Here is a 25,252-nt window from a genome sequence, read left to right on the forward strand (position 1 = left end):
GAAGAGAAGGATGAATATGGGATGATCTCACTCATAGGCAGAAGTTGAAAGATGGGACTAAGCAGGACTTGGACTGGAATTGGTGTACTGCACCAAAGTAAAAGACTCTAGGGGAAAGGTTCAGGTCCTGGAATATGACAGCAGAGGAGGACCTAGTGGGGGTTGAACTGTTACGTGGAAAACAGAAATGTTATGCATATACAAACTACTGTATTTTACTGTCGACTGTACACCATTAATCCCCCAATAAAGAAATTTTAAAATATATGTAATTTGGGAGTCAGGTGGTAGCACAGTGGGTTAAGCGCAGGTGGCGCAAGTGCAAGGACCGGCGTAAGGATCCTGGTTCAAGCCCCGGCTCCCCACCTGCAGGGGGTTCGCTTCACAGGCAGTGAAGCAGTCTACAGGTGTCTATCTTTCTCTCTCCCTCTCTGTCTTCCTCACCTCTATCCACTTCTCTCTGTCCTATCCAACACGACAACAATGGCTACAACAATAATACAACAAGAGCAACAGAAGGGAATAAATATTTAAATATATATATATATATATATATATATATATATATATGTAATTCTATTTTAAACAGGTATTTGGGCAGAGGGTAGACAGCATAATAGTTATACAAACAGACTCTCATGCCTGAGACTCCAATGTCCCAAGTTCAATCCCCCGCACCACCATAAGCCAGAACTGAACAGTGTTCTGGTTTAAAAAAAGAACAACGGGGAGTCGGGCTGTAGTACAGCGGGCTAAGCGCAGGTGGCGCAAAGCACAAGGACCGGCATAAGGATCCCGGTTCGAACCCCGGCTCCCCACCTGCAGGGAAGTCGCTTCACAGGCGGTGAAGCAGGTCTGCAGGTGTCTATCTTTCTCTCCTCCTCTCTGTCTTCCCCTCCTCTCTCCATTTCTCTCTGTCCTATCCAACAACAACAACAACAATAATAACTACAACAATAAAACAACAAGGGCAACAAAAGGGAATAAATAAATAAGATAAATATAAAAAAAAAAAAAAAGAACAACAACAAAAACATGTATTTGGTCATATTAGCCTAAGGCAAGGTTCAAATACAAAATATGCATTAGAGTGGTCTTGGAGGTGGCATAGTAGATAGGGCATTAGACTCTTAGGCATGAGGTCCCAAGTTCAATCTCTGGCAGCACATGTACAAGACTTGTGTCTTTTTTTCTCATTAATAAACACTTTAAAAAATCTGTGTTAGATAAGTGCAGCCTGTAATGTTCCCAGTTGTGATCATGTGATCATGAGTTATAAGCTCAGACCAATAGGAATTAGAGGTTACACAGGCTGTGATGTGTGTGTGTGTGTGTGTGTGTGTGTGTGTGTGTGTGTGTGTGTGTGTGTGTGTGTGTGTGTGTTGTGTGTATTTATGCCTTGGAGCAGGTGGATAGAGGTAAATGGTTCATTTTAGCCTGAGAATTTTTTTTTTCAAGAATGGGATCTACTCCCTGCCCTAATCCAACTTTCTAGCCCTTTTCTCTACTCTGACACCATTATTTCAGACAATATTCTTATCCAACCTCCAGCTAGCTACCAAACTCAAGCAAAACGACCATAGTTGTGTGCCCCAAGGAACATGCTTATAACAGATTTCCTAGCTTTCTTCTATCCTAAAGTTTCTAATCTTATCTGTTCTGATCCTACTTTTTGGTTCATGTTCATTAACCATTTTGTCTTAACTTAGGTCATGCCACCTTCCAGACACCAAGTTCTAGATGCTACCATGACTCCACCCTGACTTCTCTGGGCAGATGACCTCACCAATGTGTTCCTGGACCCTCACATCTCCAGAGCTCTGGTCTACTAGGGAGAGACAGAAACAGGCTGGGGTATGATCAACCTGTCAACACCCATGTTCAGCAGAGAAGCACTTACAGAAGCCAGACTCCTATCTTCTGCTCCCCCAAAACAGTACTGATCCATACTCCCAGTGGGGGAGAAGTACTCTGATGAAGATAAGAGGGCTCTGAACTCCAGCTCCAGCAGCACTCAGAGAGACAGAAAATGTAGAGGAGAGGGAAATATGGAGGTAGTTATGTTGTCATGAGTGGTTTGTAGGGGAAAAGAAGATTGAATCAGAAAAAAAAAAAAAAAAAGGAACAACTCTGTATAAATGTGGACAAAGAGCTGTAGAGATGATGGTTGGTCCACATCTACAACCTTAGGGGAACTGTGGTGGATTGCAATGGGAAGAGTGAAGATTCAGAACTGTGGTTGTAGGAATGATGTGGATTCAAACCCCTGTAATATAAAGAAGTTTTTAAAATCTGTGTTAGAGAGAATACATTTTCCTTTCCAAAATTATCTAAGGAATAAACCAGAATGTTCCACATAATTTCTATTCATTCAAATGTTACTTAGTGCTGATTCTGTATGAGTGCAAGCCTAAAAGTTGGGGTAGAAGGGTAAATTTAGACAGACAGGAACCCAACTAGCTGTTACAAACTAGAAGACAAAGGAACCATTACCAACATAATGAGAAGCAGTGGTGAGAAAAAAGAAGAAAGTTTGATACACAGAATCAAGGATGAAGAAAAGTCTCACTTGGGAGAATACCAGCCTTGCCATATTCAAGGCCCAGGCTCTCAAGTGCTGGCACCACATGGAGTACTGAGGGTCACAAAATGGGCCACCCTGAAAGATGGCAGGGCTTTCTGGTCTCTTTATTTTGGAAATCAAGAGCCGATACTCCATGTGGAAAATGCCCTGCTATGCCAGATGGCATAGAGGAGGGCATTGACACAGAAAGATTTCTGTATAGTCTGTTGAAATAATCTCTCTGCCTTAGTCTTTTCATGTATTTTCTTTTTCTGAAAACATCTCTTTGTTCAACAGACAATAAAAATGCTCAGGCCCGGGGACCAGACAGTAGTGCAGAGGGTTAAGTGTAGGTGGAACGAAGTGCAAGGACCGGCCTAAGGATCCTGGTTCGAACCCCCGGCTCCCCACCTGCAGAGGAGTCGCTTCACAGGTGGTGAAACAGGTCTGCAGGTGTCTGTCTTTCTCTCCTCCTGTCTTCCCCTCCTCTCTCCATTTCTCTTTGTCCTATCTCTAAATATGACAGCATCAATAGCAACAACAATAATAACTACAACAGCAACAAAAGGGAAAATATATATATATATATATATATATATATATATATATATATATATATATAAATTAAAGAAAAACATTTTAAAAAATGCTCAGGCCCAGGCTCTTCTTTGGTCTTCATTTCCCTGAGAGACTCCCATGTATGTATAAACAAATGTACGAGGGCTTGGTGATGCATGTGTAGAGTGCACACTTTGCCATGTGTAAGGACCTGGGTTCAAGTACTTGCAGGGGGGAAGCTTCATGAATGGTGGAACAATTCTATATGTGTCTCTTCTGTTTCTCTCCCACTCTCACTCACTCTCTCTCTGTCTCTCACCCTCTATAAAAATAAGAGAGAGAAACAAATAAATGAAAAGAAAGTAAAAGACGAAAATGATCTTTGGGGACAGTAGAATTGCAAGCACTGAACCCCAGTGATAACCCTGGTAGCAAAAGTAAAAGAAAGAAAAGTATTTATACATTTTCCAGTCCATAGAACACTAATGTAACAGACACTATACAACTGCTCACTTTATTCTGGCTATAAATTAAGTTTTTTGAAAGAGTTATTAATCTTTAAATAATTAAACTAGAAATAACAAGGGACATAACACTGTAAACAATGAAAGTAATTTTTCATTAAGCAGGTATAAGGAATGAAGAAAAGTTTTACTCTTAAAATAACAGACAGTTATTTAAAACTCTAGTACAAAATCTGAATGTTAAAAAGGAAAGTTTTTAACTAAGGAAAGTTTTTAACTAAGTTTTAACTAAGGAAAGTTTTTAACACTAAATCTGAAGAAGAAGACATCCAGAAATCACTCCCATTTACTGTTTCAGCAAAATCAATCAAATACCTAGGAATAAAGTTGACCAAAGAAGTGAAAGACTTGTATGCTGAAAACTATGAGTCGCTACTCAAGGAGATAGAAACTGATACCAAGAAATGGAAAGATATCCCATGCTCATGGATTGGAAGAATAAATATCATCAAAATGAACATTCTCCCCAGAGCCATATACAAATTTAATGCAATACCCATCAAAGTTCCACCAAGCTTCTTTAAGAGAATAGAACAAACACTACAATCATTTATCTGGAACCTGAAAACACCTAGAATTGCCAAAACCATCCTAAGGAAAAGAAACAGAAATGGAGGCATCACACTCCCAGACCTTAAACTATATTATAAAGCCATCATCATCAAAACAGCATGGTACTGGAACAAAAATAGGCACACAGACCAGTGGAACAGAATTGAAAGCCCAGAAGTAAATCCCAACACCTATGGGCATCTAATCTTTGATAAGGGGGCCCAAAGGATTAAATGGAAGAAGGAGGCTCTCTTCAATAAATGGTGCTGGGAAAACTGGGTTGAAACATGCAGAAGAATGAAATTGAACCACTTTATCTCACCAGAAACAAAAATCAACTCCAAATGGATCAAAGACCTAGATGTCAGACCAGAAACAATCAAATACTTAGAGGAAAACATTGGTAAAACACTTTCCCATCTACACCTCAAGGATATCTTTGATGAATCAAACCCAATTGCAAGGAAGACCAAAGCAGAAACAAACCAATGGGACTACATCAAATTGAAAAGCTTCTGCACATCCAAAGAAACTATTAAACAAACAGAGAGACCCCTCACAGAATGGGAGAAGATCTTCACATGCCAGACATCAGACAAGAAACTAATCACCAAAATATATAAAGAGCTCAGCAAACTCAGCCGCAAAAAAGCAAATGACCCCATCCAAAAATGGGCAGAGGAAATGAACAAAACATTCACCACAGAGGAGATCCAAAAGGCTAACAAACATATGAAAAACTGCTCTAGGTCACTGATTGTCAGAGAAATGCAAATTAAGACAACACTAAGATACCACCTCACTCCTGTAAGAATGGCATACATCAAAAAGGACAGCAACAACAAATGCTGGAGAGGATGTGGGGACAGAGGAACTCTTTTACATTGCTGGTGGGAATGTAAATTGGTACAGCCTCTGTGGAGAGCAGTCTGGAAAACTCTCAGAAGGCTAGACATGGACCTTCCATATGACCCAATAATTCCTCTCCTGGGGTTATACCCCAAGGACTCCATAACACCCAACCAAAAAGAGGTGTGTACTCCTATGTTCATAGCAGCACAATTCATAATAGCTAAAACCTGGAAGCAACCCAGGTGCCCAACAACAGATGAATGGCTGAGAAAGCTGTGGTATATATACACAATGGAATACTATGCAGCTATCAAGAACAATGAACCCACCTTCTCTGACCCATCTTGGACAGAGCTAGAAGGAATTATGTTAAGTGAACTAAGTCAGAAAGTTAAAGATGAGTATGGGATGATCCCACTCATCAACAGAAGCTGACTTAGAAGATCTGAAAGGGAAACTAAAAGCAGGACCTGATCAAATTGTAAGTAGGGCACCAAAGTGAAAACCCAGTGGTGAGGGGTAGACATGTAGCTTCCTGGGCCAGTGGGGGGTGGGAATGGGCGGGAGGGATGGGTCACGGTCCTTTGGTGATGGGAATGGTGTTTATGTACACTCCTAGCAAAATGTAGACATATAAATCAGTAGTTAATTAATATGAGAGGGGGAAATCAATTGTATGTCTCAAAGGTTCTCAAAAGACAAACTGAATCTTTTTAATAGATAGGCTATGTATTTGATATGCGGACTCTCTCAGAAGCCTAGACCAAGTAGATTAGAAGCTTCCAATAGCACAGCTATATACAAGATACTGGGTACTGTACAGCAAACCATAACAAAGGGACTTTTCAAAGTTAACCCAATTAACAAATAATGTGATGATAATATTAACTATTGATTGTCTTTTTGAACCCTAAGACAGCAGGAACCTCACATCTTCACTATAGAGCCCCTACTTCCCCCAGTCCTGGCACCCTTGGATAGGGCTCACTTTCCCGTATGCTTCTCCCAATCCATACCAAATAATATTGCATCCGCCGATCACAACCTAACCAAAGCAACGATTGCCATCTCAACATGCTTCACCTCAGTGTGTATCCAGAGACTTCACGTGTGGAATGACAACCCTTCAGCTTCATTACTCGGGTGAGACCTTTCCTTTTATAGTACACTCTAATTTCATCTCAGGTAGTTCTCTTTCTAACAAAGTCCCATAACCTAGACATACACCAGTTTCTGTGAGAGAGAGCGTATGTGCACACGTATCCATAAACTACTGCAAAATATATACCTGAAAGCAGGATTACACTAGAGTTTGCAGTGAGTACCTCCCTAACACTTCCTCTCCACTATTCCAATCTTGGGATCCATGATTGCTCAACAAATTGTTTGGCTTTGTATGTTAACTCTCTTTTCAATCACCAGGTTCCAGATGCCACCAGGATGCTGGCTAGGCTTCCCTGGATTGAAGACCCCACCAATGTGTCCTGGAGCTCAGCTTCCCCAGAGACACACCTTACTAGGGAAAGAGAGAGGCAGACTGGGAGTATGGACCGACCAGTCAACGCCCATGTTCAGCGGGGAAGCAATTACAGAAGCCAGACCCTCTACCTTCTGCAACCCTCAACGACCCTGGGTCCATGCTCCCAGAGGGCTAGAGAATGGGAAGGCTATCATGGGAGAGGGTGGGTTATGGGGATTTGGTGGTGGGAATTGTGTGGAGTTGTACCCCTCCTACCTTATGCTTTTGTTCACTAATCCTTTCTTAAATTAAAAATTTAAATAAAAAAAAAAAAAAGGAAAGTTCTAGAAGGTTTATGAAAAAGGAATCTTTCGAGAAAGAAATTATTATTATTATTATTATTATTATTATTTATTAATGGGGCACTGGGGGGATGTATGATACCAATGCTGAGTGACTTTTGGGCTCAAATTTTCGTCCATTTTAATTTAGAGAGGAGAAAGGGAGAAATACCACAACACCACTCTACAATCTAATCAACTCCCCTTATGGTACTGATGGTGCTCCCATGTGATACTAGGGCTCAAATCCAAGGCCTAGTACATGGTAAAGTGAATGAATCAGAAAACAGAAGTCTGTTGCAGGACTACATATTCTGTAAAGCTTCTTTTCCAAATGGAATGCTTAGTAAAGCACAATGAATCCAAAGAGATTGCTGTCAAGTCTGAGGGGGAGAGGAATCTCTAGGCCAGTCCCTGGGGCAACCATAGGAGAACATCTGTACGTGAACACAACTAGGGTCTCAAAAAGTAGTTAAACTGGCAAAATAGTTTACTTGGATAATGTACTACTTTGCCATATGCATGAGCTAGGTTGAAGACCAGTCTTGACTGCATTGAAAGAAGCTTTGGCTGTGATACCTCTCTCCCTCTCTGTCTCTGCCTCTATGTCTGAGAGAGAGAGAGAGAGAGAGAGAGAGAGAGAAGCAGACAGAAGGAAAAAGTAGAATACTGCAAGACACTCCTAGCTTAGTCAACCATAAAACATGAAGGTCTAGTATTCCAGTGACTTCCACATCAGAACAATGGTGGTGAGGCCAGAAAATACCAAGACAGTGACCAGGTGGTGGGCCACCTGGTTAAGCACTCACATTTCAGTGCTCTAATCCGGGTTCAAGACCCTTGTCCCCATCTGTAGTGGGGAAAGCTTCACAAGTGGTGAAGCAGGGCTGCAGGTCTGTCTCTCTACCTGTCTCCCCTACCTTCTAAATTTCTGTCTCTATTCAATAATAAGTATATAAAAATATTTAAATAAATAAATCATTTTAAAAATGCAAAGAAAAAGTCATAGGAAAGAGAAAAGAGTTCAGATGCAAAGTGAACAGACTCCTAGATATATAAATTTCAGCTATCCTAAAGATGCCTGAGTCCAGTGATCATGGCTTGGCTGAGTGGATAGTCATTGAGGAATGATAGGCCACTGATCTGGTATCCTGTGAAGCCAACCTAAAGAGCAGGACACTGAAGCAAGCTGATTGGCAACTTTTAAGTCTTTAATCTTCAGCTGACAGTTTAACTCGACCACAGTGACAAGTCTTCTCTACAGGGTATATAGATGTTGGGATATTTCTAAACATAGACTATTACTGTTCGTTCTTCCCTTATTACTTAGCAGTGGAACCACTGATTTTATAGGGAAGTGACTGTGAGGTGGGAGGGGGCCAATACCTTGCAGAGGAGAAAAAGGATATTTTGGCAGGGAGGGGGTGTTTATGGGAATAGTAGAAGTGGGCTATCATGTATTTGGGAGGGATACAGAATTGTACCCCATTGTAAAATGTAAATGTAAAACATTTTCTCAGTAAAAATCAATTAATAAAAAAGCATGAAAATCAATAAATGAAACTGCCATCATTCATCAGAGGGAAAAATACATATAATTTTTTTTCAGCCAGCTGCATTTCCCAGACCATTTGTTGAAGAGACTCTGCTTTCCCTATTTAATAGTCTGGGCACCTTTGTCAAAGATGAGATGTCCATAGGTGTGGGGGATTACTTCTAGGCTCTCAATTCTATTCCACTGGTCAGTGTGTCTATTCATGTTCCAGTACCAAGCAGTTTTGATGACAATGGCCCTATAATACAATTTGAGATCTGGGAGTGTGATGCCTCCAGTTCTGTTCTTTCTTCTCAAGATTGTTTTGGCAATTCTAGGTCTTTTTTGATTCCAGATAAACATCTGTAGCATTTGTTCTATTCTCCTAATAAATGTGGTTGGGATCCTGATGGAGACAGTGTTAAATTTGTAATGGCTCTGGGTAGTATATTCATTTTGACAATGTTAATTCTTCCAACCAATGGACATGGAATATCTTTCCACGTTTTTGTGTTTTTTTCAATTTCCTTAGCAGTTATTCATAATTTTCAGCATACAAGTCTTTCACATCTTTGGTTAGGTTTAATTCCTAGACATTTTATTGTTTTTGTTGCTATAGTAAAAGGAATTGATTTCTGGATTTCATCTTCTTTCAGTGGAATGCCACTGACTTTTGAATATTAATTTTATAGCCTGACACCTTACTGTATTGCCTGATGATTTCCAAAAGCTTCTTTCTGGATTCCTTAGGTTTTTATATGTATGCTATCATGTCATCTGCAAATAGGAAGAATTTGACTTCTCCTCTTTGAATTTGTATCCCTTTAATTCCTGCTCCTGCCTGACTGCTATGGCAAGAACTTCCAACACTATGTTGAATAGTAATGGTGATAGTGGATAGCCCTGTCTAGTACCTGATTTGAGGGAAAACACTTCCAGTTTTTCACCACTGAGTATGATGTTTGCTGTAGGTTTGCTATATATAGACTCTACTATCTTCAGGAATTTTCCATCTATTCTCATTTTTTGTAGTGTTTTGATCATAAAGTGATGTTGTATTTTGTCAAAGGCTTTCTCTGCATCAATTGATATGACCATGTGGTTTTTAGTCTTACTTTTATTGACGTGGTGGATCATGTTGATTGATTTACGTATATTAAACCAACCTTGCATCCCTGGGATAAACCCAACTTGGTCATGATGAACAATATTTTTACTATACTGCTGTATCCAGTTGGCTAGAATTTTGTTCAGTATTTTAGCATCTACGTTCATCAGAGATACTGGTCTGTAGTTTTCGTTTTTATTTGTATCCCTGTCTGCTTTTGGTATCAGAGTGCTGTTGGCTTCAAAGAAGCTGGAAGGGAGTATTCCAGTGTCTTTAATCTTCTGGAAGACTTTTAAAAGTATAGGTATTATGGAGTTGGGTGACAGCGCAGTGGGTTAAGCGCATGTGGCACAAAGCTCAAGGACTGGCCTAAGGATCCCGGTTTGAGCTCCGGCTCCCCACCTGCGGGGAGTCGCTTCACAGGCAGTGAAGCAGGTCTGTAGGTGTCTATCTTTCTCTCCCACTCTCTGTCTTCCCCTCCTCTCTCCATTTCTCTCTGTCCTATCCAAAACCAACAATAATTACAACAATAAAACAAGGGCAACCAAAGGGAATAAACATGAAAAAAAATCATTAAAAAAAAAGTAAACTTATTATTTCTTCCTTGAAGGTTTTATAGAATTCATTTCTAAAACCATCTGGTCCAGGAATTTTATACCTGGGAAGGTTTTTCGGTTTTGTTTGTTTTTTATTATTTATTTCTTTATTACCTTCTGTTGTCCTTGCTTTATTGTTGTAGTTATTATTGTTGTGGTTATTGATGTCGATGTTGTTGGATAGGACAGAGAGAAATGGAGAGAGGAGGGGAAGACAGAGAGGGAGAGAAAGATAAGACTCCTGCATACCTGCTTTACTGCTTGTGAAGTGACTCCCCTGCAGGTGGTGAGCCGGGGGCTTGAACCGGTTGTGCTGTCCTTGCATTTTGCACCACCTTCCTTGAGAAGGTTTTTGATAATTGTTTAAATTTCATTAGCTGTGATGGGCCTGTTCATATTATCTAGTTCCTCTTTATTTAATTTGGAAGTTCGTAGGTATCTAGGAGATTGTCCATTTCTTCCAGGCCCTCTAGCTAGGTGGCATATAGTTGTTCATAGAAGCCTCACATGATATGTTGAATTTCTGTGGTGTCTGTTGTGATATCTCCTCTTTCATTTGTGATCCAATTTACTTGGGTCTTCTCCCTCTTTTGTTTTGTGAGTCTGGCTAAAGGGTTGTTGATTTTGTTCACTCTTTCAAAGAACAAACATATACTTTGTTGATCTTTTGTATGGTTTTCTTATTTTCAATGTTATTTATTTCTGCCCTAACTTTAGTAATTTCTGTCCTTCTGGTTGCTTTAGGGTTCCTTATTCTTCTTCTAGGTCTTTTCGGTGTACAGTCAGGTTGTTTATTTGTGCTTTTTCTTGTTTCCTAATGTGTGCTTGTATAGCTATGAACTTCCCTCTCAGTACTGCTGTAGTACTACTACTCTCAAAACATTTCGATTTCTTCCTTTATTTCCTCTTTGACCGAGTAGTTGTTAAATAGTGTACAGTTGAGCTTCCACATTTTGGGACTGTTACTAATCGTTTGTTGATTGTTAAGTGTTAGTTTAATTCCAATGTGGTCAGAGAAGATGCTTGGGATGATTTCAGTGTTGATGCTGTCTTTGTGACTTAACATATTGTCTATCCTTGAGAATGACCCATGTGGACTTGAGTAGAATATATATTCCACTTTCTTGGGATGAATGACTCTGAAAATGTCCAATAGTTCTAGTTTACCTATCTTCTCATTTAGGTCCCTCATGTCTTTATTGATTTTCTGCCTGGATGATCTGTCAAGTTGAGAGAATGGGGTATTGAAGTCCCCTACTATGAATGTTCTACTGTTAATATATTGCTGTAGCTCTTTTAGTAGATGTTTGATGTATTTAGATGGCTTCTCATTGGGTACATAGATATTAATAATTGTAAAGTCCTCTTGATTGGCCAATCCTTGAGCACTAAGTAGTGTCCATCCCTGTCTTTTTAAATTTTATTTGTTTTAAAGTCTATCAGCTCAGATATGAGCACAGCTGTTCCTGCCCTTTTTTGTGGGCCTTTAGCTTATATGATAGTTTTCCATCCTTTCACTTTGAGTCTGTGTTTGTCTTGTTGAGTTAGGTGGGTTTCCTGTAGAAAGCATATTGTTGGGTTGTGTTTTCTGACCTATCTTCCTATACTGTGCCTTTTAATAGGAGAATTCAGGCCACTGACATTTATTGATATCAAAGATTGAACATATTTTAATGCCATTCTTGGGATGCATTGGATTGGCCTTCTCGTGGTGCATCCCGTAAGTACCCATTCATTGGGGAAACTGACGATCCTTCCTAGCCGACTGAATCCACATGGATCCCAGTCACTTTCAAAGCCAGCAACAAGCAGCTCCTGACAGCTTTCAACCTGACGCTGTTGACTGGCTATGGAAGAAGGGCAAACGCTAGAAGAAGAAGAAGAAGAAGAAGAAGAAGAAGAGGGAGAGGGAGAGGGAGAGGGAGAGGGAGAGGGAGAGGGAGAGGGAGAGGGAGAGGGAGAGGGAGAGGGAGAGGGAGAAGGAGAAGGAGAAGGAGAAGGAGAAGGAGAAGAAGAAGAAGAAGAAGAAGAAGAAGAAGAAGAAGAAGAAGAAGAATGCCATTCTTGTAGATTTTTAGAGTGTTCTGATATATGTTATATTTATGGTTGTCTGACTGTTTATAGGAGACCTTTCAGAACTTCTTGATAGATATCTTGCAATTCTCTGTAGTGTTTGCAATTCTGTAGTGTTGCAATTCTCTGTAGTGTCTGTGTGGAGAAGTCTGCTGCTAATCTATGGGTTTTCCTCTGTAGGTGATATTTGCTTTTCTCTTGCAACCCTCAGGATCCTTTCTTTATCCATATTCGTCTCCATTCTAAATAGGATGTGTCTTGGTGTCTTTAAGTATAGGTTAATTCTGTTTGGGCTTCTTGAACCTTTATGTCTTTGATGTTGTCTAGACTAGAGAAGTTCTCAGCTATTATGTCCTGAAGAATGCTTTCTTCCCCTCCCTCTCTTTCTTCCTCTGGTAAGCCAATAATTCATATATTATTTCTCTTTTTTAAGTGTTTATTTATTTTTAATATTTATTTATTCCCATTGTTGCCCTTGATTTTAATTGTTGTAGTTATTATTGTTGTCGTTGTTATTGGATAGGACAGAGAGAAATGGAGAGAGGAGGGGAAGACAGAGAAGAGGAAAGATAGACACCTGCAGACCTGCTTCACCACCTGTAAAGCGACTCCCCTGCAGGTGGGGAGTCAGGGCTCGTACCGGGATCCTTATGCTGGTCATTGTGCTTTGTGCAACCTGCCCTTAACCAGCTGCACTACAGCCCGACTCCCCATATATTATTTCTTCTGAAGTCATCCCATAGTGTTGGTATGCTTCTAAATTCTGCTTATAAGACCTTCTGTTTTGATCATCACATTAGGTTCGCTTGTATTACTTACGATGTGGTTTATTTACATAATCACTGTTTTACCTGGCTCCCACCCTGCCTGCAGGGTATTGGTTTAACCCACTGGTTAGATGGAAGCTTTCTATGTTCTGTTCGAGCTCTTTTTTTGCTCCGCCCCCTCTCCTAGTCATTTCCTTTCCCTTGCCACTTATGGTGAAGAGATGCATAAAAGGCGGTGTATCTGATTAATAAACGAGATACTGCTTCCCAGCTCAGCCATGAGTCCCTGGTCGTCTCTCTACCACCCGTGAAGCTAGCCCAGCCTGGCACCATAGGTCTCTGTTGTTGTTTTCAGTATCTCTTAATCTCTTTTGAAGATCTCTTACTTCTTTTTTAGTTGTCTCTTCTTCTTCTAGTGTTTGCCTTAGTTGTCTCTAATTCATACTCAATCTTGCTAATTCTGTCTTCAGACTCATTTATTCTATTCTCTCTCCCCTCTACTGTTTTCTGGAGTTCATCTATTTTGTTACCCTGTTCTGATACTGTTTTAGCTTGTTCAGCTAGTTGTGTTCTTAGCTCAGCTATTTCAGGTTTCAGCTCTCTAATAACCTTGAGATAATTAGTGTTTTCTTCCAGAGTCTCATTTGTTGTTTCTGCATTTCTGATGACAATTTTTTTCAAACTCTTTACTCACTCCTGTGACTATTTCCTTTACTAGCGTTTGGATGTTGACCTCATTATTTTGTGCTTCAACCTTTGGGGGGCTTTTAGCTGGACTCTTGACCTGGTTCATTTCTCCAATATTTCTTCTTGTTGGTTTAGCCATTTTATATAGTATGTTATGAGGTGCCTCTCTTAGTACTTTTCAAATTACTGATCACTCTTGCCTGGATTGACTTGTGTCTAAGTAAGGTACTTAAAGGGTTCACAGTTGTGGAAATTGACAGTTGTTTCAATATTATTTTAATCCCTAAATTGGAGCACAGAGGCTTAAAAGCCTCTTTTGTTCTTTTTCTTCCCTGTAGCCTATGGGAACCTGAGGGCTTTTAACCTATAACTAGGCTTTTTAGCTTAATCCCTTACTCTGGTGATTTGGTGTGTTCCTATGTTTTTCTAGTCCTGCCTTGTTGTGGTCCCATATGATCTCCTTTGATATTTCTAGTTGACCAGGGAGAGGAGAGGAGAGAAACATGGCTTCTGCTGCTCCATAGCCCTGCCTCCAGAAGTCCGAAATGTAAGAACTTTTATATGCAAGTCATTTCTGCACTCATTTCTCCCTCCAGTTGACTAGAATACAGAGCTGATCATAGAGTTCCAGATAACCATTCTGGAGCACCAAAGGCACATTAAGAACAATGGAATAGGTGGTCCAGGAGGTGGCACAGTGGATAAGGCATTAGGCTCTCAAGCATGAGGTCCTAGGTTCAATCCCCAGCAGCACATGTACCAGAGTGTTGTCTGATTCTTTCTCTCTCTCTCTCTTCCCATCTTTCTCATGAATAAAGAAATAAAATCTTAAATAATAATAAAAAAGGACAATGGAAGAGTAAGAAAGAGAAGCCCTATGTGCCAGATGATATGGAAAACAAACAAACAAAAAAACTCTGTCCCTATTTCACATCTTCTGTCATATGTACCTTAATGTAATAGTACAGACTCACTGAGAAAGGATTAAGCACTCAAAGATAATAGTAAACTATCTGCTAGACTTCTCTCAAAACTAAGACTCTCCCTAGCATGAGAAGACTTTATTGCAAGACATGTTTGGGATAGCAAGCAATAACTGCCATGAGGGAAGTCAGGTCCTCCTGAAGCTGCACAGGATCCAAACAACTACTTGGTAAATGGTATGTAATGGGAATGGGTAGGATCACTCATAATCCAAAGCTGAGAAAATCTTGTATTTAAACTTGTTCAAGGAAACAGAGTTCCCATAATATTTTTATGCAAATTAGCACAAGGTTGGAGAGGGGAGGGAGGATACACACCCAGAGAGAAAAACAAACATAAAGTGGAATGTACCAGCTACAAAATATACAAAGATTCTACACTGAAAAAATCTTTTGAGAGGCTGGGGAGACAGCATAATGATTATGCAAAAGCCACTTATGCCTGAGGCTCTGCGCTCACAAATTCAATCCCCAGCACCACCAAAAACTATTAATCTCAAGAAAATAAATAAATAAATTACAATACCACAAAGTAAACAAATAAAATAAAATAAACTTATACACACATACTGGGTTGTTGGAAAAGCCTAGAGCTTCAGTGGCACAATCAATTAACACGTGGTACTTACATGGAAAAGTCATGGTGTATTTTTGCATTTAAAAAAACATAGCAATAACCCAATATGTAAATTTACGAGGACTGAAAAGACAAATGACATGAGAGTATCATAAGATGAACAAAAGAGCACTACACACTGTTTATACTGCTCCAATAAACCTAGAAATAAAGTTAATAGGTAGGTCAAGTCTGTAAAGATAACCAAAATAAAGATGGCCAGTACAATATAAAAAAAAATCTAGTGGGCCGGAAGGAGGCATACCCAGTTAAGAACACATAGTACTATACACAAGCACCCGGGTTTGAGCACCTGCAGTAGGGACACTTCACAAGCTTCTCCTCAACTTCTCTGTCTTCTCAAATGAAATGAAAAATAAAAAGGAAACAATGGCCACCAGGAGTGGGGGATTCGCAGTGATGGTACCAAGTCCCAGAGATAACCCTGGTGGCAATTAAAAAAAAATAGATTAGAAAACATTCCTCTGGGAGTCGGATAATAACACAGCAGATTAAGCGCAGGTGGCGCAAAGCTCAAGGACCAGAGCAAAGATCCAACGATGGCATCAATAACAACAATTATAACTACAACAATAAAAAGCAACAAGGGCAACAAAAGGGAAAATAAATAAATATTACAAATATTTTTTAAAAAAGAAAAAAAAGAAAGCTAAATGTTGTTTTCGCCGGGCTGGCTTCATGGGCGGGTAACAGACGACCCGGGACTCATGGCTGGGTTGTACACAGTATCTCTTTATTCATGCAGGACGCAGCGCAATCTATACCAAGCTAAGCTAAACGTACAACTACAAACAATCTTGTCCTTATAAATATACTAGCCCAGTAGGGTGAGAACAGGATGCGACGCAGAGAGGGTGGAGAGAAAAGTGACTGGTGAAAATCAGGGTATGACAAGGAGAGGGGGCGGAGCAGGCAAGAATTCTACCACTGAACCACCAATGCCCTGGAGGGAGGATGGTGCTTGTTAACAGAGGTTATGTAAATAGAATACAGTGTTATGTAAATAGAATGCAGGGGGGATTAAAACAAATGAAACAGAAGGGGTTTTTAAAAGCAGAATTAGAAGCATACCAACAGCTAAAATAGGGGCTGGTTGGTGGTGCAACTGGTTGAATACACACAATACAGTGCACAAGGACCCAGGTTCAAGTCCCCAGTCCCCACCTGCATGGGGAAAGCTTTACAAGTAGTGAAACAGTGCTGCAGGTGTCTCCCTCTTCCTTCTCGATTTCTCTGTCTATATCCAATAAATAAATATAAATAAAATTTTTTAAAAAGAAAGCTAAAATAAAATTAGTAAGGAAAAGTCTGTAAATACCATGTCTTGTTATAAATCTATAATATATTAAACATATTGTAGCTGCACTTAAATAGATTGATGGGATACAGTAGAACAGAATCAAGCAATGAAGTCAAATATATTTGGGGATTATTTCACTCAATAAAATATCTGAAAACTTTATTTTTCCACTTGTGTTACTACTGGGATTCCCATTGGTCATTTTTGCTTCTTTCTTTTTTCCTTCCCCTTTCCTTTCTTTCTTTATTTTTTTCCTTTCTTTTTTGTTAGATAGGACAGAAAGAAAAAAAAAAAGTGTCATGTGTGACTCCCACTGCATTAAGGAAACTCCATGCTGTGATCTTTGTCACGGTATCTTTCACTCTCCTTGTGTCTTAAGCAAATATATATAAATAAATAAAAGGTTCTTTGAAAAAAGAAAAAGAAATTGAGAAGGGTGGGAGGAGATAAAGAGAAAGATATGTGTAGATCACCACTCATGAAGTTTCCCCCAACGTAGGTGGGGAACAGAATCTCAAATCCAAATCTTTGTGCAAGGTAACATGTACTCAACCAGGTGCATACCACCTGGCCCCATCTGAAAACTTTTAAAAAATTTATTTATTTATTTATTTATTTATTTATTACCTTTTGTTGCCCTTGTTGTTTTATTGTTGTTGTTGTATAAGACAGAGAGAAGTGGAGAGGAGGGAAGACAGAGGGGGAGAAAAAGATAGACACCTGCAGACCTGCTTTACCACCGACTCCCCTGCAGTTCAGGAGCCGGGGGCTCAAACCAGGATTCTCATGCCATCCTTGTGCTTTGCACCATCTGCGCGTAACCCACTGTGTTATACTGTCCAACTCCCCATCTAAAAACTTTTTACCTAACACTAATAATGTGACAAAAATCTATGGGATCTGCCAATATGAAATTGGCACCAGCTGGGAATCAGGCAGTAGCGCAGCAGCTTAAGCGCATGTGGCCCGAAGCACAAGGACCAGCGTAAAGATCCCAGTTCGAGCCCTGGCTTCCCACCTGCAGGGGAGTCCCTTCACAGGCGGTGAAGCAGGTCTGCAGGTGTCTATCTTTTTCTCCTCCATCTTCCCCTCCTCTCTCTATTTCTCTCTGACCTATCCAACAATGACAACATCAATAACAATAATAATAGCTATAACAATAATAAAAAACAAGGGCAACAAAAGAGAATATATATATATATATTGGCACCAGCTTATAGAATATAAAGGCAGCATCTCAAATTTGTAGTAGAGGGCTGGCAAAAAAAAAAAAAAAACTCATTTGGGTAGTGGGTAGTGTGCTGTTTTGCCATATCCACATACTAAACTAAATTGAGCCTGCTCTCCCTTACTTTTGGCCTTCCCTCCAATACACACATATTGTAGGAAGCTATCAGCTCTTTTACTCTCCCTTCCTGTCCAAAAAAAGAAAGAAAGCAAGAAAAGATGTAGTGAAAAAGACTGGAACAATCAACTCTAGGGTCTAACTGGTTAGTTTTGGGTGAGAGAGGGTGGTCTAGACTCATTCTTAAATGGAGACAATACTTCCATTTGTAATTTTTTTTTGGATTGAGTCTTTTTAAAAATTTATTTTATTAGTAATTTAATAATTGTTTACAAGATCATAAGATTACATGGGTAACATTCTATACATCTCTCTCAAAAAAATAAAAAATAAAAAAATATTTTAAAAAAGAAAAAGAAAGAAAAAAATTGAAAAAAAAAAGGCCTCAGGAGCAGTGGATATATAGTGCGGGGACTGAGCCCCAGTGATAACCCTGGAGGCAATTAATTAATTAATTAATTAGAGAGGGAGAAAAAGAAGGCCAGGCGGTAGCGCACTTGGTTAAGTACATAAATTATAGTGTGTGAGTACCGAGGTTCAAGCCCCTGTTCCCCACCTGCAGGGGGAAAGCTTCACAAGTAGTGAAGCAGGACTGCAGGTATCTCTCTTGTCTCTTTCCCTCTCAATTTCTTTGTATCTATCTAATAATAAATAAAAACTTTCACAAAAAGAATTTAAAAAGTAGTTTTAAAAGAGAGAGGGAGAAAAAGAGAAACTGTTCATGAAGCTTGTACCCTGCAGGTGGGGTTCAGGGGCTTGAACTTGGGTCCTTATGGTAACATGCATTCAATCAGGTGTGCCACCACCCAGCCCTCCAAAACTTCCATTTTTAAATTTTATTATATATATTTTTTAATTCCCTTTTGTTGCCTTTGTTGTTTTATTGTTGTAGTTATTGTTGTTGTTATTGATGTTGTCGTTGGATAGGACAGAGAGAAATGGAGAAAGGAGGGGAAGACAGAGAGGGGGAGAAAAAGACACCTGCAGACCTGCTTCACTGCCTGTGAAGCAACTCCCCTGCAGGTGGGGAGCCAGAGGCTTGAACCGGGATCCTTGTGCCAGTCTTTGCGCATGTGTACTTAACCCGCTGCGCTACCACCCGACTCCCAATTTTATTATATTTTTTAGCAGTGCTGGAGCATCATGCACATGCAATTCTGTAATTTCCAGGAGAAATTTTCATATTCATTCTCTCTCTCTTCCTCGTTTACTAGAGAGAAAAAGAGAGGCACCACACATTGCTCTATCTGTAGAGCACTCCTTAATGCCATCATGGTGTTCCCATGTGGTGCCAGGTTCAAATACTCCTCCTTATGGATGCTAAGGTGGTAATCTACCAGGTAAGCTTTTTTCTGATCCCTGGAGACAATAACTTAAAAAAAAATCACTTCTGGGGGGGCTGGTGATAGTGCACTGGGTTAACCTCACATAGTACAAAGCACAAGGACCAGTGCAAGCATTCGAACCTATGGCTCCCCACCTGCAGGGAAGTCTGCAGGTGTCTATCTTTCTCTCCCCCTCTCTGTCTTCCCCTCCTCTCTCAATTTCTCTCTGTCTTATCCAACACCAACAACAAAAATGGAAAAAATGGCCACCAGGAACTGTGGATTTGTGGTGCAGACACCCAGCATCCAGAGCCAGAGATAACACTACAGGCAAAACAAACAAACAAACAAAAAAACAATAAAAATCACTTCTACATGTACTTAGAACTTTTTTTTTTTTTTTTGCTGAGCAAGAAATCAGAACACAGCTCAGTCTTATGTGGTGTTAGGGGCTGAACCAGAGGGATCGTATATGCAGCGAGCCACCCCCCACACTCCCAGCATTGATGTTAGTTTAAAGACAAAATCATGAAAGAATTAAAAGAAAACCTTGAAGAATTCACTTTTTGATGACTGGAGTAGGAAAATCTTTACTAGAAAACAATGGATCACAGGAACTTTAAGGCAGAAAAAAAGTTGTCATAGGTCATCATATAGTGTGACATATGCAGATCTTGGTTTGTAATGCTGTATGCCTGCTTATAATGCTGAAACCTGCATGTTGTAAACCAGTGCTACTTCAATTTTTTTTTCTAATTAAAAAATCGAATGAAAATGAAGAGAAAAGATAACAGCAGGTGGTCAAATTATTACAATGAAAAACACAATGGATAATGAATTTATCTAGTGGCTGATTACTTAAAAATAAAGACTAGAGGGGGTCAGGCGGTGGCGCAGTGGGTTAAGCGCATGTGGCGCAAAGCGCAGGGACCGGCATAAGGATCCCGGTTCGAGCCCCCGGCTCCCCACCTGCAGGGGAGTTGCTTCACACACGGTGAAGCAGGTCTGCAGGTGTCTATCTTTCTCTCCCCTTCTCTGTCTTCCCCTCCTCTCTCCATTTCTCTCTGTCCTATCCAACAACGAATTGCGTCAACAAGGGCAATAATAATAATAACTACAACGAAGCTACAACAAGGGCAACAAAAGGGGGAAAAAAATGGCCTCCAGGAGCGGTGGATTCATGGTGTAGGCACCGAGCCCAGCAATAACCCTGGAGGAGGAAAAAAAAAAAATTTTAAAAAAGAAAGGGGGAGAGAAAGATAGACATCTGCAGACCTGCTTCACCGCTTGTGAAGCGACTTCCCCGCAGGTGGGGAGCCTGGGGCTTGAACGGGGATCCTTACACTGGTCCTCTATCTTCTTTCTACCCTCAAGACCCTTCCTAACCGCAGGGTATCATTAATCCTACCAGTTAAAATCCTCCAACAGTTGCTAAGGAAGTTCCTACCTTCCCAGCCCCCTTTTTGCCTTTCTCCGCCCCTTTCCTAGCCATTTCCATTTCCGACTTGCCACTTCTGGGTCTGCCCTTTAAAAGCCTTAGCTCTCTGATCAATAAAGAACTTTCATTGCCTCGCCACCATGTTGGTTCCTGAGCCATCTCCCTCGTGTTGCTGAGTGAGTAGCAGCCCAGGCTGACTCCAGTTGAGTTCTCTCCAACCCAGAGAGTATGCACCCGGTAAGAGGCACCCCCACACTAGCCCGGCATTTCCCTCTAGATTTCTCTTTGTCTCTTATCAAATAAATAAGTTAATTCAAAAAAAAAGTTCTGACCTAACTTAACGAACAGCACATCTGGTTTGAACTGACATGAGTCTATCAATAGTCTTTACTCTGTCCAGTGTGAATATCTGACTAGTCACTATTTCATCACTGTGTCTGATTTGGGGTGCCACCTATGACCTCTAAGGAAAAATAAGATGAAGTCCAGATTGTGCACACATGTGTGCATATAAACACTTATGAATTCTGAAACCACGCCTCAAGGGCTTTGGGCAGAGGACTGTAGCTCTGCTGAATCTTTCCTTAAAGACCAGTAAATTGCATGGAACAGTATTTGGATGACTCGTTGATTCACCAATGACCGTGGGCTGTGGAGACTAAGAAAATGTTGAAGCTATTTCCTTCATGAACCATACTCCAGAGACAGCTATTTTACATCCTTCGCCCCCCTTTTTAAGGTTTATTTACTTATCCACTGGTTTGTCTACTTTTCCTGTCAGTTTTTGTCTAGTTTCATTTAGTCTTCTATATTGCTGTAAAAATCAACCACCATAATTTTTGGGATTAGTGGTATCCCTCATAACTTTTCCCCATCTTATTTTCTTCTTAACTTAGATAACTAAGCATGTATAATGAGATTAGCTTAATTTTATTGACCACTTAGTGGCTTTACACTGAGTTTGGGTGCATACTTTGTAACATCTATTTTGACTGTCTACTGGGCTTACTTCCTGAAGTTAGCATTATTATGTTATAGATAGAAGTAAGTATAAGAGGAGACTTTTCTTTTAATACTTCAAGTTAGAAATAACTTTTGAAATTAAGCACTAGAAAAGCAATCTCCAGAAGAGCAGGATGTTTTTCTTTGTTCTGACCAGGGCAATATTCACAATGTTTTGAACAATAAATACTTTTATCCCCCACTTGGTAAAAGTATGTTGATTTTAAGGAACTTCAACTGTTTTCCAAAGAGACTATACCATTTCAGATCCCAAGAACTCAACTATGAGAGTTCCAGTTGCTCCATATCTTGTCAGCATTCGGAATGAGTAAAGATGTATTTGTTTATTAATGAGAGAGAAAACCAGAGTATCACTCTGGCATAATAATGCCAGGCTTGAATTCTAGACCAACCTCATGCTTGAAAGTCTAAAGTTTTACCCACTGTGCCACCTCGAGGGCTGCTTTTCACTTTTTTTATATGAGAGAGCAGGAGACACAAGAGACAGAGGCCCACCAGAGCATAGCAGTTCTAGCATATGTGGTTCAGGGGAGTAGAATCTGGAACCTCAGATGGCAAGTCTTGTGCTCTAGCACTGAGTTACTGCCCCAGCTTGATCACAATTTTAAATTTTTTAGATTATTTTTTATTTATGTATTGGATAGACAGCCAGAAATCAAGAGGGAAGGGGGTGATAGAGAGGGAGACTAACAGGGAGACACCTGCAACATTGTTTCACCACTTGCAAAGCTTTCCCTCTGCAGGTAGGGACTGGGGGCTTGAACCCTGGTCCTTGCATTGTAACATATGTGATTAACCAGGTACGCCACCACCCGGCCCTGAAATTTTAAATTTTAGTCATCTGAATGAGTGGTAGCTCATTCTTATGTTAATACAATTAGTATTTTTAAATGCAGTCTGGTGCTATGTAGGTCTCAGATACGAATCATCATAAAGCAACATGTAAGTCTACTCTGTTCTGATTTACGCCGCCTCCCCTATCCCCCTCCCCTGTGGAAACACTAACTGGTCTTAAATGCAAAAATAGTAAATAGGGGGCCGGGCGGTAATGCACCAGGTTAAGTGCACATGGCATGAGTCACCAGGACTGGCATAAGGATCCTGGTTCAAGCCCCAGGCTCTCCACCTGCTGGAGGATCACTTCACAAGTGGTGAAGCAGGTCTGTGTCTTTCTCTCCCCCTCTGTCTTCCCCTCCTCTCTCAATTTCTCTGTTCTATCCAACAATAACAGCAATAACAACAACAATAACAAGGGCAACAAAATGGAAAAAAAGGGCCTCCAGGAGCAGTGGATTCTGCACAGAGCCCCATAGATAACCCTGGAGGCAAAACAAAACAAAACAAAAACAAAACAAACAAACAAACAATAACTAATAAAGGAGGAAGCACATAAGGTGAATAGGAGAATAGTATGCCTTGGCAGTTCCAGAATAGCCTGTTTCTTGAGTCCATGCTAGATGTGTGATGTGGAAGGCCAGGGTTAAAAACAAAGGAAGTTACATATTGCCTGTTAGTTAATACTGTTTAATGTTCAGAGACCTAACAGTTCAGTGGTTCACCTCTATGAAGGTGACCAAAAACAAAAAAACAAAAAACTTAGTAGCAACATCCTGTAGTGTGCATATAACATATTCGTAGTGACAAAATAAAATAGTTTAAACTCAGTATTATTCTAAAAGTTTTGGATTTTTTTTTTTTAATCAAAAGGACTCAAGGTGGCCAGGATGAATGTATTATATATTCTGGGAGAAGTGCCTTAGAAGAATGTGCAAAGAAAAGTTCCAGGGTGAAAAACACAACTGAGCTTCCCAGGGAAAGAGGGGTTGCGTGGCTCATAGTTGTGACACCTGGAAGTTGTCAGTGGAAGAGACTGGTGGCCCAGTGTCAAGACAGTCTGTCCCCAGAGCCAGGCTGCAGCAGGGCCCCATGAATACACCGTCACAGCAAATGCAGAGGCTTTTCAAGGAGCACACGAGGACTGCGCGGCAGGCAAGTCTGAGGGGAAAGGGGACACGGGGAACAGACTGTATGTAAGAGAATGCTGTGAAGGCCGGGCTCTGGGGACCCACCCAGTCGCTTCAGGTGCGAGGACAGTGGACCCCGGCAGGAAGAACGAGGAGAGCCTGGGAAGGGGCCAGGGTCAGGCGGGGCTGGCTGGGAAGGGGCTGGGCCTCAGCGGCCACGGGCTGACGCGCCAAGTTCTTACCCGCTTGCAAGCGTCCGGCCGCAGGTCCTGGAAGTCAGCGCCGTAGATAGCCTCCAGGGCCTGCAGCTCGTGGTCCTGCCGCTGCGGGTAGCTCTCTGAGGACTCCTCTCCGCCGCGTCCGGAGGTCCCGCGGCCCCCGGCCATGGCTCCGTGAGGTGCCAAGGGCCGCCAGCCTGGCCCAACAGTAGCGGCTGCAGACGCTGCAGGTGGAGCGCCGGACAACCCTGGGCGGGGCCTGAGCCTCAGCGGGGTTGTGGGCAGGGCCCTGCGTTGTAGCGTGGCTATGGTTGGCTTGTGGGCGGGGCTTTAGTCTGGGGCGTGGTCGTGGGCGGGCTGTATTCTGTAGCGGAAATGCGTGCTGCTGCGTGGCTGCGCGCGGTAACTGAGATGTAGGCGTGGCCTGGTCTGGGGCGTGGCTGTGGGTGGTGTTGTGAGTGGACAAGTGGGCGAGTTGTGGGCGGGGCTAAGGCTGTTTCCGGAACCCCACGGAGGCTGGCTCGCGAGAGGCGCGGGGTTAAGTGGCGCGTGAGTGTAGTGTCCCGGTGGAGTTCCACTCCTGGGTGACCGGTGGGGCAGGCAGTTGGGCGTTCTCCGCCACCGGAACTGAGTACCAGGCAGAATAACTAGCAAGGAAGCCGGCTTAATTCGCATTCTGCTTAGAAGCAGGAGCATGGGCGAGTTGATCAGTTAGGATGGAAGGGTGACTCCAGATGGAAAGGTGTGAGGTAAATCTTTTTTTTTAAATAAATAAAAAAATTTAAAAAAGAAAAATAATTATGGGAATAATAATTCAGACAGCAGTGGAGAGCAATGCATATGAAGACCACTCATGGACTTCAATTCTATCACACTTTTTTTTTTTGTTTAATAAAGGATTAATTAACAAAACCATAGGGTAGGAGGGGTACAACTCCACACAATTCCCACCACCCAATCTCCATATCCCACCCCCTCCCCCGATAGCTTTCCCACTCTATCCCTTTGGAAGCATGGACCCAGGGTCATTGTGGGTTGTAGAAGGTGGAAGGTCTGGCTTCTGTAATTGCTTCCCCGCTGAACATGGGCGTTGACTGGTCGGTCCATACTCCCAGTCTGCCTCTCTCTTTCCCTAGTAGGGTGGGTCTCTGGGGAAGCTGAGCTCCAGGACACATTGGTGGGGTCTTCAGTCTAGGGAAGCCTGGCCGGCATCCTGATGACATCTGGAACCTGGTGACTGAAAAGAGAGTTAACATACGAAGCCAAACAAATTGTTGAGCAATCATGGACCCAAAGCTTGGAATAGTGGAGAGGAAGTGTTAGGGGGATACTCACTGCAAACTCTAGTGTACTTCTGCTTTCAGGTATATATTTTGCAGTAGTTTATGGATACGTGTGAACATAT

At 41.3% G+C, this 25,252-nt stretch overlaps 1 protein-coding gene across 5 annotated transcripts in view; it reads right to left on the reverse strand.

The window, feature by feature from the left end:
• EIF2AK4 (eukaryotic translation initiation factor 2 alpha kinase 4) overlaps nt 1-24,139 on the reverse strand; it is a 162,543-nt gene extending 138,404 nt beyond the window's left edge. For 2 of the 5 annotated variants that reach the window (XM_060175102.1, XM_060175101.1), the window contains exon 1: nt 23,872-24,138. In XM_060175102.1, coding sequence (XP_060031085.1) covers nt 23,872-24,015 — 144 coding nt within the window. In that variant the 5' untranslated portion in view covers nt 24,016-24,138. Of the gene's footprint in view, nt 1-23,871 lie in introns of all 5 variants that reach the window. The other 3 variants (XM_060175103.1, XM_060175106.1, XM_007537327.3) reach the window with 2 other exon arrangements.
• Nucleotides 24,140-25,252: the final 1,113 nt, after the last annotated feature.

This window comes from Erinaceus europaeus, chromosome 16 (assembly GCF_950295315.1).
Source record: "Erinaceus europaeus chromosome 16, mEriEur2.1, whole genome shotgun sequence".
NCBI lineage: Eukaryota > Metazoa > Chordata > Mammalia > Eulipotyphla > Erinaceidae > Erinaceus > Erinaceus europaeus.